Genomic DNA, 17,448 nt, shown 5'->3' with positions numbered 1-17,448 from the left:
CCATAAGGGACACACTCTCTTTCTTTCAGGACAAACGTACAGCTGACACTAAAACAAGCTGATGTAGATATTCTGTCCAGTATCCAGACTGCGTAGTCAGAGCGATTTCAGCCCACATTCTGAAAGACCCTCAGTTCACAGCTGGATCTTGACCAGGAACACTGGCAGGACCCCTGGGCAGGGGTGGCATGATGATTTGTGGATCATCTAGTTTTGTAGTCGCTGTACTTTTAGTTACCCTCTCCCTCCCACACACTCCCATGGCCCTCTGCACATCTGATAGAGTACCAAATACAGCCTCCTCTAATTTGAATTATTTGTGTGTGCGCTGTCATCTCTACCAGGCAGTGCTTGTGGGAGGGGAGGGAGCAGCACTTAGTCACTGTGCACCCATCAGGCCCTCAGCTGCAAGATGGGCACATAGTGGGTAGGAAGCATATGACTCAGCAACTGAGCACACTGGCTCTTGGTTGGCTTTCTAACTCCTCCTCTTCACCAGCGAGGGGACACAGGGCAGATTTCTGTGGCCCACTAACCCTATGTTTCATCAATGAGCAGGAAACAACTCTATGACTTCCTTCAAACGGTCTGGTTTTTTATGACATGGTGGCTGTGTGTGCCTTGCAATTCTCTGGAGATGGAGCAACAGATCCCAAGAGTCTTGCTGCACCACAGCATTGCTCACATCTTAGGGACTCCCCAGTGAGAACAATGAAGCCAGAACTCTGGGTAGCCACCTGACCTTCAACCAAACCCTCCGTGCTCAAGCAAGCACATGGCAGGACTGTGAGCAGAGCAACCAGCAGAAGAGCAGATAGATGGAAAGTTTTCACAGCCTTCCAGGGTGTGCTGTTGAGCTCCTGAGGGAGGAGGCGGGGTCCTCATTGAGTTGTTGCCGTCCATCATGTTCTATACATGTTTCTAGATGATCGCAACATCAGAGAGTTCGAGGAAGGTTCACAGGGTTGGCTGGTCAATGAGCGTCTCAGTTCCCACCCGCAGACACACTGAATTCTGTGAAGGGCAGGACAGTCGGTCTGCTGTAGATGGTTCTGTAATCGTAGCTGAAGTTTCTCCTGACATTTTAAGTTCTGAAGGGTCAAATCTATACGAAGCTTGGCCTCATACAAGGTGACTGCTTTCTTTCCAAAACTGCTAGTCCTTAAAAAAGGCCAGAATTTGGGAAAGTGTAGAAATTATCAAGAGAAAGCCACATACTCCAAATAAATTACTCTTGAGTTAAGCCTTGATCGTGAATTTTAAGTTACATTTCTTTTTTGACTAATAGATGTTTCTGACAGCAAATAAGGGCTAAGGAAGTCTCTCTCACCTCTAGTTCCACACCCAGGCCAGCCAGAGAAAACCCAGGAACACTCATTGCCTGATGAGGAATATTAATAGCCTACATCTCTTTTTCAGCTTCAGATTGAACACTCTGTATTATGTTCAAGTGGAAGTGTGCATTTTCAACAGTTCTACTGAGACATCATTTACATAACAAAGTTCCCCCATTGAAGTGTACAATTCAGTAGATTTGGTTTATGTACAGAGTTATGCAGCTATCACCATAATCTCATTTTAAGATATCGTCACCACCCCAGAAAGAACTCCTATACCCATTAGCAGTCACTCCGGTCCCTACATATCCCGCCCACCCTCACCTCTACTTCCCAGCCCTTGATAACCACTAATTCACTTTGTCTGTGTAAACTAGACATTGCTTGTCAGTCCCATCTCTTGACTTATAATTAGAATCAAATGATGAGTATTCTCTCAAAACCCATCATTTTTTGAGAAAATGCATGCTCTTCATGCAGCACTGAACTTTCCCTCCTTCATTCAGCCCCTGGCTTTCACTCCCACCTACAGAGGTGACCATCGGTATTCATTTAACGAGTGCTTACTAAAGGCATTTAGTAAGTAATCCAGATGCAGGCTGAGCATTTGGGGCAGTCAGTGAGCAAACCAAAGACCCCTGGCCTCACGGAGCTGCCCTCCTAGCAGAGGGAGGCAAAGCAATAAGCAACAACAACACAACCAGAAGTAACCTGTGCAGGGGGTGAAAGGACGCTACGTACTGTGGGGACAAGGAGCATGGAGCAGGATAAGGGGTGTTAGGAAGGCTGGTGCTCATGGACGGGCAGGTCCAGCAGGGACTGGGGTGGGCATCCACCACAGTGGGCATCCTGGAGGAGTTAAGGTCTCCAAGCCTTATGGAGCAGGTGTCTGGGGGGGGAGCATTGCTGGGACAATTGCATTGCAGAGCCCTCTGGTGAGGGCATGGATGACATGGTGGAAGAACAGCAGGGAGGTGGATGAAGCTGAAGTGGATGAGAAGGAGGAGATGGCGACTGAGTCTCCAATGGGGCAGAGCACGGGAGCCACAACGAGGTTTTGAACCACAGTCAATTCTATTCTCAGAAGACCACTCCGCCCGCCGTGTGAGAAGAGATCAGAAGGGAGCCAGAGAAGAACAGAGAGATGGCCTGGATACCGGCCTGGATTCCATCCTGCAGGGCACTGGAGGGCAGTGCTTCTCAGCCTTGGCTGCATATCTGAGTCACCTGGGCATCTTTACAAAACCGAGGCCAGAGCTAGAAAACACTAATTGATTTGGGGTGCAGCCTGGGCACTGAGACTTTGCAAAGCTGCCCAGGCAATATGCATGCACAGCTCAGGTTGACCATGAGCTTTAGGAGCACGCAGCAGTCCCACAGGTTTGACTTTGCAGCTGGGAAATAGAAACCTACAGCTGGCCCCGGCTGCTTATTGGCAAAGCTTATTGGCAAGGCTTTTTTGAGGCGACCAGAGATCTCACTGCGACGGCAAGGCCAGAGTTGGCTCTGCAGACAGCATTCCCGCCAGGCTGGGGCTGGATGGAGCCCACCTGGAGGAGCTCGATCCCATTCGTTTGCTGGATGCAAACGTGAGCCTCTGAATGGGGGAGCCAGGCTTTCTCCCTGTACCAGACAGAGGGCTGGTTGTCATAGATCAGAACAGAATACAAGGGTAAGGCTGGAAGTGGGTATGCAATTCATTCAAATGAGTATTTTTTTAGAATTATAGTTACAGTGCATCAGGCATCGTGCGAGGGTCTGGAGATAAAAAGATCAGGTCTAATGCCTGTCCTTGCCTGAGTGAAATGGCTCAAAGTGAATGTTGTCTAATATCTCAAAATATGTTATTTGTGGGGAGGCTTTAAATAAACCAAGGGGAGGGGGACCCTTCAGTTGCACATCCGAGCTGCTGGCAGTTCCAATTCAGAGGGATGAATAGAACATCATTGTGCTACACGGGCACAAGTACAGCAGAAAGAGCGATGCCTGGAGCCGCGCACCGACCGTGAATCAGCAATCTCGTTCCATTGTTCACCACGCAATTATGACGCTGGGAGGATGCTGGGAGCATGTTCAGAGGGATGAAATGAGGAATATAAGTTTAGGTAAATACATGCAAACCAAGGAAAATATGAAAGTGTTTTTTAATGCCTCCCCAAAAAAAGAATTATACAAAAAAGCCCTTCCCCCCACCCACCAGGAAGCAGACAGTGGCTAAAATGTTGTGTCTTGTTTTTGGCTTCTCGCACTCAAAGGAACATACAAAACTTGGAGAGGATTTAGGGAAAGCTGATGTGTAAATATGGAAAGTACAACTCATAAGAAGGGGGATGATTTAGACACCCTCTGGGCAACCTCTCATGATCCGAGAGTAGAACTGCCTTTGCTTCGTAACTAACACATGCTCTTGAGTACCTACTATGTGCTGATCACTGCGCCAGCTGGTGGGGAGAGAAAAGAGCTGTCCCTCCCTTTGGAAGACCTTCTTGTCTGTGGCAATGACCAGGGAAGTACAGAGACACCATAAATCACTGGTTGTCAAACCCCGGCATGCATCAGATTCATCACCTGGAGGGCCTGGTGATGGCAGGTGATGGCAGGTGATGGCAGTCTTAAAAGCCAGACTGCCGTGCCCCACCCACAGAGCTTCTGATTCAGTGGGTCTGGGCTGAACCTGAGCACCAGCATTTCTAAAGAGCTCCCAGGTGATGCTTATGCTGCTGCCCTGAGGACCCCAGTTTGAGAACCCTGCTCTAAGGAAGTAAGGATGTCAGGCAAGGGAGGAGAGGGAGTGCGAGGTGAGTGCAGATGTCCACTGGTAAGGTGCAGTTGACCTGTTGGTACTATAAAGATGCCAGTTTTTAAATGTGTTCTCCAGTGCATAGCTAATGGTTTTTTAATGAGTGGTGTACTTTGAATAAACCACACTAGCCATGATTTTGCCACCAGCCAAGGAAGGGGGACAAGAGACAGGGAAAGAAGCTTCTCTGCAGGCCTGTAGAGGCCAAACTGGACAAACTGTCCAAACTGGACATTCACAGCAGTGTGTCTGAGCCAGGGAGCATGCCCTGGACTCGTAGCAGCAGGCAGGAGAGTGACAGTAGGGTGACCTGTCCCCACACTCGTGCTCATTCCGACGTCCTCTGCGGAATCGGGTAGGAGGCCTTTTCTAGGTGCACGTGCCTGGGCCCTGCCCTAGAGGTGGGGAGCCAGTCTCCTCTGCCGATTCTGCCGTGAACCGCGCCTGTGATTTAAGAACCACTTTGTCTCCGGCCTCCACGATTCTGCCCCAAACTCCTAAGTTAGCAGAGTGCAAGGCCAGCCCTTCTGAAAACGTGAAACTCCTGCACATAACATGTCACATCACTTCATGACTACAAGACTTGTGTCTCAGATTCAAGGAAGCCCACTTACAATGCCAGAGACCTTCCGAGAAGGTAACAGTTCACCAACAGAGCCCGATGCCTTGGCACACCTTCTCACCAGTGATGTTTAGACAAGGCCGACTGTGCCTCGGAGGGAAGTGTGGATGCCTGTCCAGCAGCAGGTGTAGCCTACCAAGAGGATACTTCAGGTCCTCTAACATGTCCCCAGTGCTTTAGACTGTGGCTCCCCATGTGTGATTCCTGGAGAGTATGGCCAGATCACCTGGGAATTTGTTAGAAATGCAGACACTCGGACCCACCCACCCCACCCCCAGGATGGCTGAGTGAGAATTTCCGGGGGTGAAGCCCAGCAGCCTGCTTTCACAAGCCCTCCGGGTGCTTGCCCCAGTTTGAGAACCACTAGTTTAGTTTGTGTAGCTTCACTGCGGCTTATAAGTCAGAAACAGAACAGGATGAAAAAGCAGGCAACCTGTCAGTTACAGATCTACTCAGGTAAGCTTCATGGCATATTAAATGTTTCTCACTTATCTGTCAGATTTTCACCTAAGATATTAGTATCAGACCAACTTCTCGACTGCCCGTGCAATCCCATAATTCCCAGTGATAATGGGATTTATTGCACCCGCCTTCTTAGACCAGGCAAGGGCTGTGTTCTGGTACGTGTTAGAGACTTCATCACCACCCTCCCACATGGTAGGGGCCCAGGCAGCACTTCCGAACGTCAAGTCTTATTTATTCCAAAGATTGGCTTCGATCCTTCAGAAGCCTCTCTGTGTCTCATTCTCTTATTCTCTGCTCCACGGTTATAAGCCAGGCTGACGCACTTGGCTGGGCGCAGTCGAGAGGTGGAATTGTGTGGCTGCGGTCCTGCAAAGAGTGAGGGGTGAAACGAGATGATGTAAGCCACACCCTTGTACTTTTCACAGAGTCCCAAAAACTGTTGCAGCCACGGTTCCCAAACTCTGTACCAGGGCACTCTGGGAACGTCACAGCCAACCGGGAGGGACACAATGGAACGTCTTTACTTTTTGAGGGATATACAGCAGCAACTGCCGGATGCCATACAAGTACTATTTGGCCGTTTGGACCTAATCACTTAATAAGTAGAATGTTTAAGCATTTCTTTTGACCTGGGGTCACTGTGGGGAAAAATGACTGCAACGCGAAGGGCGCCATGACCTGAGAGAGCTGGGAATCGCTGTATTCTAGAATCACTGACCCCAGGAGGAGGTACATTTTCACTGTATTCCTTCTGGTCAGAATCCTATATAGCAGCCAGAATATTTAAGGAAATATACATTCTCCACTTAACTTAAATTTTTTTTTGGGGGGGAATAACAAGAAAATTATAACATGAATTATACATGAATCTTTTAGGGCCTTCTTTTCTCTCTTAACCTTCCTCCTAGACCCACCCAGGCCAGTTCCCTAGCTCATCCCTTACCCATGGTTTCTTTGATATTTTTTTAAAATAACAACCTAAATTTTCATTGGTTGTGCCCCAGCCCTTTCTTTCTTTATAACCTAAAGGGTTAAGTCTTACAAATCCGAGTTAATAGTGGCTCTGGTGCCTTCTTGAAAATCACCTCTATAACAGATCATTGAAAGACAAAATCTAGGCTGTGTGTGTGCTGTCGAATGTATGTGACACCTCTCAGAAACCCCCAGACGTGTGCCAGCAAAGTTAGCCAAAGGACCTTCATCGAGCAGTTTCAAAGAGGAAGCCGACAGAGGGGAAATAGACTGTGTAAAGTTTACTCAGAATATTTCTGTAGGAGCTTTGCCTTGCAGTCCCCCTCGCCCACCCAGCAGTTGGCATAAACAACTATATTTGTCAGGAGAATTTTATGTTATCTTCCAGGAATTTTAGGGGCAGAGCAGTGTTGCTAACACCTCCTTAGGAAGATTCTTCTCTTTATCCCGGAGTTAAAAATCTGCAAGGAGCTCCCTGCACATTCCAGAGGCAGCAAAGCATCAGCTCAGTCTGGACCAGGCCAGCTCCCCAGAGTGGAGGCAGCCCGGTCAAGTGGTCAAATGCTAGTGTCTTTTCTCGTGAATCTGTCCTGGGGTGGGGACGGGAGTGGGTTCTTGTTCGTTGTTGTTGTCTTATTCGTCACACAACACTTCTAAGGAATCAATAACCCATTTTTTGCTTTACTTCTAATGTTTTGTTTTCCTATTCTTGTTTGTTGTTTTTCATGCACAAGTCTCAGTGAGTCACCTTAACCACAATTACATATTCTGGCAGCTGGTGGGTCTGTGTGGTGCGCTCAGTCCTCAAGCTATTTCACTCCCCTGACATGATGAATGTGTTTCCAGTAGCCCCTGCAAAACACAAACACACACACAAGCATGCGTGCACACGCACACACTATTTTCCTTGGCACGGGAAGCTACCCTGCTCTCCACCAGGTGTCAGTAGAGTCAGTTTTAACCGTTTGCTTTGGCCCACAGGGCATTTGTTGTTATTTCTCCTGCTGTGTTACACGGTTCCTCAAACCACCCATCTGCTCCCTCTTAAGAGACCAACTTCCATTTCTTAGAAGCATTCAGAGATGATAGTTCACCTGTAAAGAAAGGTAGCTGCGAGGAAAATACGCTATGAATGAAGCAAGCAGCCAAGTTGATTCTTTTAGAGTTGGCCTCATAAAATTTTCACTGGCTGGTTTTTTCCTTGACTTTTCTATCACCGTATTATGTGGCTAGAAATCATTCCAAGTTTCACTCAGTGTGACAATAAATTAGATGTAGCAGATCGTTTAAAATTCACGGGGGGCTCGTTGGCTTGTTTGAAAGCCCACTCTGACCCCGAGAGCCCCACTGCCCGCATTGCGGACCTAGTTGTCAAAGCAGGAACAGAAATTTATTCCGACCGTAGCCCCATTGCCCTGCACTCGAGGGTGGAGGATTCTACCATGTGTTGTCAAGTGCGCTTATTCTACTTAATCCATGCGTGCTCTTCATAGTGAATAGCCTTATACCTGGTTTGGGAATGCAACTCCTGGTTGTTAACATCCCCTGCGTCATTCTATTAGCCAGTGGCTGTGATGGTGCTGTTTCGATGCCATGGTGACTATGCCCAAAAGACAAAAGGAAAAATAGAAGGGAAGGGGACGAGAAAGGAGCAATGATTTGGCGGGGACACAGGTTAAGATGAAGAGTAGAAATGAGCCCCATATTGAGATTGATGAGCTTGAATTAAAAGGTATGGCTGAGGTGGAAGTAAAGATGAATCATTTTGCCAAGAACAAAATAATCAGCTGCAGCAAATTAAGCTCAACTTTAGCCACAGAGCCTCCTTGTATCATCTCACTCCCTCAAGGCAACACACTTACAGTGACTGCTGAAAATCTGAAATGCAAATGATAGCTTTGTCATTCGGTAGTCACTTGCTGCTGTCTCTTAAGGGGGACCCTGGTTCCCCACTGCTCCCTGCAGAGGAGTCTGACCCTGCCTCCTGGTCCTCGGGCCGCCCCTGAAGCAGCTGCAGGAGTGTTCACGGGTAGACCCTGCCTATCTCACTGAGCCAACTCATCGGGCTGCATGATGCTCTGGTCCCCTTTCTGCTGAGAGAGCCACGGGAAAGCAAACTACGGAAGGTGACCTTGAGAAGACCACAAACGCCTTCTTCAGAAAAATGCACGTAGACATGCGGAGGGTGGGGAGGTGCAGTGTTTCATTTTAATTAGTATGTACAGATGGTACAAACAATGACTCACTAGGTCCATACGGAAAAATTTTCAAGGGGCGATGTTTGTGGTTGTCCCTCCAACGCCGTAGTTTCTATTGGGAAAAGAGAAACACGAGGGGACCACGGGCGTGCAGCTGGAGACGGGGGTATGCAGTCAGCGGTGCACCGCGGCTTTACCAGATGGGGCGAGGGGTACCCTCTCTGGCTCTGGTCTATCTAGCTTTGTGGCCTTGAACATGCAGGCAGGAAAACAGCAATGGTCCCACATAGGGGTGCCCCCAGAGGGTAAGCTGCCTGAGAGGTCCTCCCCCACACTGTGGCAAGGTGATCTTTCTCAAACAGAGGCATTGCCCTTAAGGACCTTCCATGGCTCCCCATTTCCCACAGGACAAGTCCAACTTCATAGCAAACCTTTCAAGAACCTTCACTATCTGGCCCCAAACAACATTTGCAGCTTCGTTCTTGGCCACTTCCTGCCCCCTCCCCACCCCAAATCATATATCCTCTGCCAAGCTGCTGTCCTTTTTGCTCTTATGTGTCTCGTGAGCCACACCTCTCATCCCAGAGGACGGCTCAGCCCTGATGTTTCTCAGCACCGCCCGCCCCCTTGGCCCACGCCTCTGTAGCTTGTATTTCTAACTGTTCCTTGCCAATAGGTTCTGCCTTTTCAGGCAGCTTGTAAAATGGATTGTAAATCCCTTGAGGCCTGAGAGCCTGTGGTCTTAACCTATTTGCATCCCTGGTGTTTATTCCAGTATTAAATGTTCCTATCACATTCATCACTGTCTTAGTATTTCTACCTCCTAAATGTCACTCGAATCCCAGCACCTCCACTGCCACCTCGGGAGTTCTAGCCACCGTCACCTCTCCCCCAGACCTGCCGCGGCCCCCAGACTGGTCTGCTTTCACTCAGCAGCCACTGCGAAGCTTTAAAAACTTAAATTGGATCACATTGCCCCCTTGCTTAAAAGGCACGCCACTTAAAGGAGTTTCCCAGTCCTTCTAGACAAGGCTCACTCTGGCAGCAGTAGCCCACGTACCTCAGGAGCGTGGGGGTGAGAATGAAACATTAAATCATGGCCCAGGGAGAGGCCTGCTGAGAAGAAAAACCTTCTGGTCCAGAGTCGCCTCTGTGGAGAAGCCTTTCCAGGCAGCCCCAGGGAGAAATGACCTCTCCCTCCTTTGTGCCCCAGTCTGCTCTGATGAGACACGTAAGGGGGAGCCTATATACCTTTCGGCATTTTTTTATTGTGATTCTCTCCTTCTATTACACTGGAAGCCCCTGGTGGACAGGCTGGAGTGCTGTCTTTGGACAAAACCAAGGGCAGTGGCTGAACAGATAGGCCCTCAATCAAGGCCTCACAGCAAAGGCCTCGCAAGGCCAACAAATGAATGACTCATGTGAAAGGGATATTCTCCATTTCGGGAGCTCTTGCATAGGAGACGAAATTGAGTGTCATTCCCCTCCTCAGTGTCATGGGTACCAAAATGCTGAATCTGTTAAAGGGCCATCAACTCTGAAGGGCCTGCTACCCAGACCCTCATTGGATCCAGCTGAAGACTTCCCCACCAATTCTAATGAATCACCTGCAGACCCATGGTTCACCCTTCCTGGGCAGAGAGTTCATTATCAATCTCTCATTAGCGTTGTCCCCTCTCCCCCTTCTAATGCATCCCCACCAACCCTTCCTCCTCACTGTCCTACTCAGTGAATCTGTGTTCGTTGCCCTTCCTGGCAAATGCAAGAGCTCCACCTTCTTTAGAACTAAGCTCTTCAGATTTTGTTCTCTCCTTTGACCCCATGAGCACCAGGTGAGCCCCAGGCCCCAGCCATGGCTCTGGAAAGGACCTTCTCTGCTTCCACTGCTCAGCCCAGAGCACCCTGCTGATGCCATGCCCAGTATTGTGGGACCAGCAGGACAGGAGACCCTGGACACCTGCCTGCTCTGGGGGACTGTTAGAAGCTTTCCTGGAATCACATTTGAAAACTCTAGAGCTCATTGAGGGAAAATAGCACTAAATACTACTAAATACTAAAGTACTATAGTAGTAGTGATACACTATTCATTTTACACTAAAGTTAATAATAGTAGAGTGAAAGTAATACTAGTATACAATTAATGGTATAGTAATGGTAAGAATACAGTGATGCTGAAGTATTAGAGTAGTAAATAGTATTTCCTAGTATGATAAGGCAAAGATAACAATAGTAAATAGGCAAATGGAAACTAAATTGTGTGGTGATGATGTTTTTTAGGGCCTCAACAAGATTTTTTCCTGTCCCTGGATTCTTTCTGCCTCACACGTACTTCCTTTCTATAGCTCATATGCCTATTTCATTGAGATGCTGTAGACAAAGACACTCGATTCATGGTACAGCAAGAACATAACTAGAACTTTGTCACTCTACCTTCGTAGTGCCAAAAAGACACAAGACTGTTCTGACACACTTGTATTCATGTTGTGTTTTAATGTCGGTGTATCAGTCAGTATTTGTTTGGTTCCAAGTGGTTCCAAGTGGCAGGCACCGGAGTGGAGCCAGCGGAGGTAAAAATGGAGGCTGTTTTGCTCAGGAGGAGTCGGGGAGCCAAACCCCCGGAGAAGTGAGAGGGACACAGCCGGGCCTGAGGGAGAACCGAAAGCTGGGTTCCCTGCGAATGTCAAATCCACCCCCTTTCTTGCCTTCACACAGGTGTTGTCCATGTGGCTGAGAGAGGCATAAGACGAAATAATTTTTCCTCTCCCTCTCTTCTTCTCCCTCCCTTCTCTCTTTTTCCTCTCTCCAAACATCCAGTTGGGCCAAAGGTCAGCACTGTGAGCACTGGGCTGGCCCAGCTTGAGCCAAGTTCTCTTCTTCTCCAGAACATTTGGGAGCAATGTCATAGGAAAACATGGCCATTGCCATGGAGTGGGAGGGGGAGATCAATGGCAGCTGAGTTTCTAAGAAGGGCAAGAGTCTGAGCACTCAGTAATGTAAGTACAATCTGAGCCCTTACCTCTGGGTGTGGCGGAGCCTCTCACTCAAACGTAACTGAACAGATGAGTGAGGACAGAGCAGAGAGCTCGTGGCTGGTGACCCCTGAAATCAGCAGCAGGAATGCATTTTCCCAGTGGTTAGTATTCATCTCTTGCACCAGGTGCCAGTTCAGGTTGCTCACACCATCCCATATCCTCGTTCGATGATTTTATTTTGTTCAGTTATTCTGCATGTGTTTGTCTAGAGCCTATCATGTATCAGACATTCATTCTACTTAATGGAGGAGACACTAAAATAACAAAGACAGTCCCTGCCACAGAGACCACAGTCTAGTGAAAGGCGGCCATGTAAACATGTAATGACCACAAGTGTGATGAGAACTATGACCCAGGTATGGACTCAGCACTGCAATAGGAAATACGGAGATAGAATGAACAGCCATACACAGATCCCAATTGTAAACATCGTGCATATACTTCCTCTGCTCCAACCCGTTAGGTCAGTGCTTCTTCCTCATCCCAAGGTTCCGTGTGCAGAGTGTGTTATGGTTTTCCCAGCGCTTTCACACACATTGTCTTTAAACCTCAGAAACTTCAGCCTTGTGAAGTAAGTAGAGTGAGTATTATTTTCCCCCTTTCTCACACAAATAATTGGAGATTCTGGGGCTTTGAAATGGCTTGTCATGATGCCACAGCTAGTATGTGACAGCACCAAAGCTCAAACCCCTGCCCTGGGGCTTCAGTACTCTTCCTAAGCATCCAGCCGCCACTATCTGCCACTGAACGCAGAAGCCCCTTCCAGAAAAAGGAAATCTAATTCTGATCTACCCCCAGTCATATCCCGGAGGACTGTGACCCGTGTTCATCAGCCATCTGGTTCATCCACCGGTGCACGTTCTTCAACCTGTTTCCCTGCATCGGGTGGGACACCTCTGGTCACTGATGCCCTCTGCGCCTCCACCCCCAGTCCGAGGCCAAGTCTGCCTGTTGCTCTCACATCTCGGCAATGTAGTGGGGAGGGGAAGGCATTTGGCACGAGTGGGACAGAAAGTCACGAGTGGGACGATGAGAATACAGATTTCCGTTGTCTAGAGCAGTATGTCTAAGAGTAAAGCGCCCAGCAGTCACCTGGGCACCCTTTCCAAATGCAGGGCTGGTGGAGTAGGTTTGAGATGGGACCGGAATTTCTAACACGCTCCCAGGCGAGGCAAGGATCCAGATTGAAGATGCAAATACAGGCATCACAGTGACTCCCGGGGAAAACGCCAAGTCAGTGGCTGGTAGCTTTCTCTAAAACTTGCACACAGACATGTGATCTTGAATAAAACATTATTTTAAAAAATCTGTTTCTAGAAGGAACCCTGAGATCTCGTAGACTTACACCCATCCTATGGCCCCTACGCCTCAACTTCTGCAGTTCTGACTCAGGACTCTCAAATTGCTGATTAATGCATGTGGCATTGTTTGGTGGAAAATGCAGGTTATAACCTGTGGTGTTTCTTTCTTGTCTTTTTCTCTGTAGGAGATGGCAGTGACAGAAGGGGTCCAGGATGACTGCTAACCTATGACTCCCAACAGTATGACAGGTACCTGTACTTTTTATATGTTCTGTGTGTGTGTCTCCATTCTGGTTCACTAAAAGAGAAATGTAAGGTGTCCAGAAGGCCAACCTGAGAGTCTTTGCAACAATAATTTCCAAACCAACAAGTGTTATTCACTGCAAACGCATCTTGGGAATACATCCCTCCAAATAAGCTCTTGGATTCAGAAACTGGGAGATTTGTCACCACCACTGATGTGAGGGGGAGGATGTGATAATTCACTGTCGAAGGCTAGGTTTTAGCCACTGTGGGACCACCCTTCCACACTAAACCCATTCACTCTTTGCATTTGTTCATGCCAAGGTAATAAATGGCTCTACAGGCTTATAGACCAGCATCCAGGCATCTTTCCCAAAGGGGGCTGTCTAGTCCATTCAGCAGTTTTGTCAGAATGGAGTATGATTCGATCACATAAAATAAAGTGAACTAGGAACTCTTAGCAAGGGACCAAGGAGCAACAGAATGACCCTCGAGGAGTGTAAGGTTTCAGGAGCGTGACCTCCCTGTGCAGCACGCAGAGCAGAAGCTGCAGACCGAAAGCCCCAGGCCGGCCCGATGCAGCCGTGCCTGAAGCAGACCAGGTGTACAACAAACTCCTCTCTGCAGAGAAGCCCTTCCTCCTCTCTAGGCCATTGCCAATAAGCAGAGACACAGCCCAGTGTGGCCAAAGGTTTTGAACTTTCAAAAGAAATCCGGGCCTTCAAGAGAACATTTCCAATCATAAATGTAAGCAATCGATGTATAAACATATCAGAAACTCATGGGCCAGTCAAGACGGCTGCTGACTAGAATCAACCTGAGGACGGTCCAATGACGGCCTCTGCCATCCACCTTCCAGCCCAGCACCAAGCCCATGACAGTCCTTTTAGTTACCACGGTGGGAGGGCAGGTGCCCGTAGACATGGTATGTCATGGTGCACCCTCACTTTTGATAATCCACTGATGTCACCTTCCTACTGAGTGACAAATAAATGTACAGGGCAATTCCTCCCAGAACTCATTCCCCTGTAGAATTGAAACATTGGAGCTCTCTGCCTTCCAGAAGTGTACAGCCTCCTGTAATGGCCATAACATTCCATCTCCTGGCATCACTGCCCTGCCTCTCTCCCCATTTATACTGGAGCTCCTGGCGCCTGGGGGAGCCAGACCATGCTTCAGTCCTTAGGAAGTGAGGGTCTCAGAATCACCTTCTCATCTTCATTCTCATTAACAGCCACCAAGAGCACCCACTCCCGTTTCTGTTCCACTGCCAACCTGGCCAGTATTCTCCCCCCACTTCGATTTCACACTTTTCTATGTCATAAACCTGTTCAATCCACAGAAAATTTCTAGAGCAAGATTAGCCAAGCCTCCATGCTAATGCTGCTCTGAGCAGGCCTCTCAACCAGCACTGATGGCAGAGGCTTTGCAGCCCCAGGTGTGTGTGAGCGTGCAGATGCCAGACAGCAGTGCAGAAAACCAAGGGAAAGTGGCCCCTCTGACAAGGGCCTGTGTGGGGTCCAGTGCTACACAACAGGAGCTCATGATAAAGTACCTCCCCGATTAAGCCTCCAAAGTTACAGCCCCCCAAAATGTACCCTCCTGAGACATATGAACATCGTAAAACTTGGCATAGACGTGGGTGACCCAATGGATTTTTCTTGCTCCGAGGTTGGTTCTAGATATAGTACTGAACAGCCGTCCTAGAGTCTTACAGAGCAGGGGCTAGGTGGTGAATATCTCTGGCTTCACAGGCTACTCAATTCTGCCATTGTAGCATGACAAGCCATGGACTCTGTATAAAGAAGGAAATGGGCTTGACTGGGTTTCAATAAATCTTTATTTACAATACAGGTAGCAAGCCAATTTTGGCCCAAGAACTATTGTTTGTGGACCCCTGTTCTAGAGTCCAAGATAGTCCAGACCATCTTGCTATTGAGCAGAACCCCCCAGACCAAGTCAGCTGATGTCCAGGACTGGGCTAGACTCTGGGCCCACTCCAGAACAATCCTGGACCAGGCCAGCTTTCAGCCAATCACGTGGAAGCTGGATGCCCTCTTTGCAGGCTGGGCTGGAACCTCAGCTGCCTCCCAGGGGAGTAGGGAGCTTTTGCTTCCCAGTATTTGCTTCATAGAGTGGAAACTCACAGTAGTTCTATTTTCAAAAGGAATCTACACCATACACATGTGTGCTCAGTATATGTTAATGGACTCAGCTGAGAAAATTATCAACTTTAGATTCTTTGTGGATGAAGTAAAAGTGCCCTTTTTTCATCTCTTTTGCTGTGGTCTTGGGCTAAATGTTTATTTTAAGAAACCTAAAGGGAGACCATAATAAAGTTGTAAGACATCAGAACTAAGCGCTTGCTTTAGGAGCATAATTTAAAGGGTAAATAGGCATAGTTTCTCCTTTGAAACACATACTAGGTAATATTATTGTTATGCAATACAGAACATCAGTTAACCTTTATGAAAAGAAAACCATTGTTTAAAATGAACAGGGAAAAAGAACACAATCTATTTTCCTGAGACCAAGCAAGGCAGCATTTTCACATAAAGAGCCACCTCAGACACAATGCTTATTAAAGTTATATGTTTTATATTAACTCAAGTGGAAAATTGTTGATTTTCTGGGGCTATTTAATTTCAGCTATGATGGAGTTGGGTCGTGCCAAAATTTTCTCATCGATTTATTTCACCTAATTTGAAATTAGGACTGTATGAAATAACTCACTGAAAAATACTGAATTGTAAAGAAGAATGTAAGAAAGCACCTTAATATATTTTATTTGTCCAGAATTAAATGCTGCTTCCCAGATGATCTGAGGGGAATTCTACTAACATTTATGGCATTATAATGAGCTCCACTTTGCATAAAACCATGATTCATAAAGGAGTTTGCTCTAAGCTATGAATACCTAAAATGCTAACTAGTGAAGTTAGAGCCCTTTTTGGCCTTGGTTGAAAAAGAAACTGAGACTCCAGACCCCTCTAAATGTGCCCAAAAGGCCACACGAGGATCTGCTCTATTGGCACTGAGCCAGGCTTCATGAAATTATTTTACGATATAAAGTTAGTCCTGTTACGAAGTTGTCTGTTGTTTTTTTTTCTCAAGGCATCACTGCCGAGTGCATCCCAGGTAGCAGGGGAGGGATGTCTGCAAGGATGCCACAGGAGCTCTCTCTGTTGTTGCCCAAGTGTGCTCACAGTCATCCTCGCAGGGTCTGCTTGCTTGTTTGCTTGTTCAGGTGGGGTTTTTGTAAGCAACGTGAAGAATTACATAGGCTTGTTTTAACTTAATGTTTCCCGTTATTCTCAAGGTTAAATATTTTTCATGTAACTAAGCAAGTTACCTAATCTGTCTAGATCTTGAATTCGTCAGTTAAATGAGAAAAGTGAGGATAATTAATCTCCAGTTTCTCTTTCACTTTTAAGACTAAATGACCTAGACTTTACATTTGAGGATGTGTAAATAACACTTCTATAAAGTACGATGTGAGCACAGCCATGTCTGGGTGTAAAGGAAAGGGGCCCTGGAGCAATGCGGTGCTGTTTTGAGACCATCCTACCAGGCAAATTTCTCAGTCAAACAACACATTTAATTTGGGAAAACTCAGTACTTTATTGTAAAGCCCATGTTTTTCAAAGGTGGCTCTACAGGTGGTCCTTGGGCATTTCAATTGCTCCTTAATGACTATGGCATTCCTTCGGACAGAAATCACAAGCCCTGTCCAGGTAGCTCAGTTAGTTAGATTGTCGTCACAATGCAGCAAGGTTGTGGGTCAATCCCTGATCAGGGCTCATACAGGAATCAACCAATGAATACAGCAATAAATGGAACAACAAATTGATGTTTCTCTTTCTTTTTGTCTGTCTTTCCTTTCATCTCTCTCTTTCTCCCCATCTGTCTTTCCTTGTATCTTTCTCCTCCCTCCCCAATTCCTTTCTCTCTCTAATAATAATAAGGAAGGAAAGAAGGAAGGAAGGAAGGAAGGAAGGAAGGAAGGAAGGAAGGAAGGAAGGAAGGAAGGAAGGAAGGAAGGAATCACTGTTGTACTTATATACTACAACCTAAGTAGAATGTCTTTTCATGGGATCAGAAAGTTGTCGACAGCAAAATAATAGCACACCCAAGTATTACTAATGTCAAGGGTGTACATTTTGTTAACATGTCCCATTGTCAGTAAATACTAAAATAGGATTTTGTTCATGGCTACTTAGTCCTCCATCATACAGTGATACAGTCCGTAATTGCTAGGCCTTTATGTTATGCAAGAAATCTTCTAATGAACTGCATTGTACATAATGTTACTCCTCTGATATTTCCTCAGGACCAAATCCTACTCAGTAAAAGGAAATGCTAGGGTGGAGGGACTGAATGTCTTTAAAACCTTTTCTGTTGCCAAATTGTAACCAGATATTGGACCAGTTGAGAGACACCCATCAACAGTGTCCATTTCATCACATACTCTCCAACTT

General features: G+C 47.1%; 1 protein-coding gene across 16 annotated transcripts in view; it reads left to right on the top strand.

The window, feature by feature from the left end:
* Positions 1–17,448, top strand: part of THRB (thyroid hormone receptor beta) — a 336,578-nt gene that overhangs the window by 224,593 nt on the left and 94,537 nt on the right. For all 16 annotated transcript variants that reach the window (XM_053669113.1, XM_037143999.2, XM_053669108.1 and 13 more), the window contains one exon: positions 12,913–12,976. In XM_053669113.1, the coding sequence (XP_053525088.1) occupies positions 12,955–12,976 (22 nt within the window). In that variant the 5' untranslated portion in view covers positions 12,913–12,954. The remainder of the gene's footprint in view (positions 1–12,912; positions 12,977–17,448) is intronic.

The sequence above is a fragment of the Artibeus jamaicensis genome, unplaced genomic scaffold (genome assembly GCF_021234435.1).
Source record: "Artibeus jamaicensis isolate MK-2021 breed Jamaican fruit bat unplaced genomic scaffold, CSHL_Jam_final contig_519, whole genome shotgun sequence".
NCBI lineage: Eukaryota > Metazoa > Chordata > Mammalia > Chiroptera > Phyllostomidae > Artibeus > Artibeus jamaicensis.
This window is presented reverse-complemented; position numbering and strand designations above follow the sequence as displayed.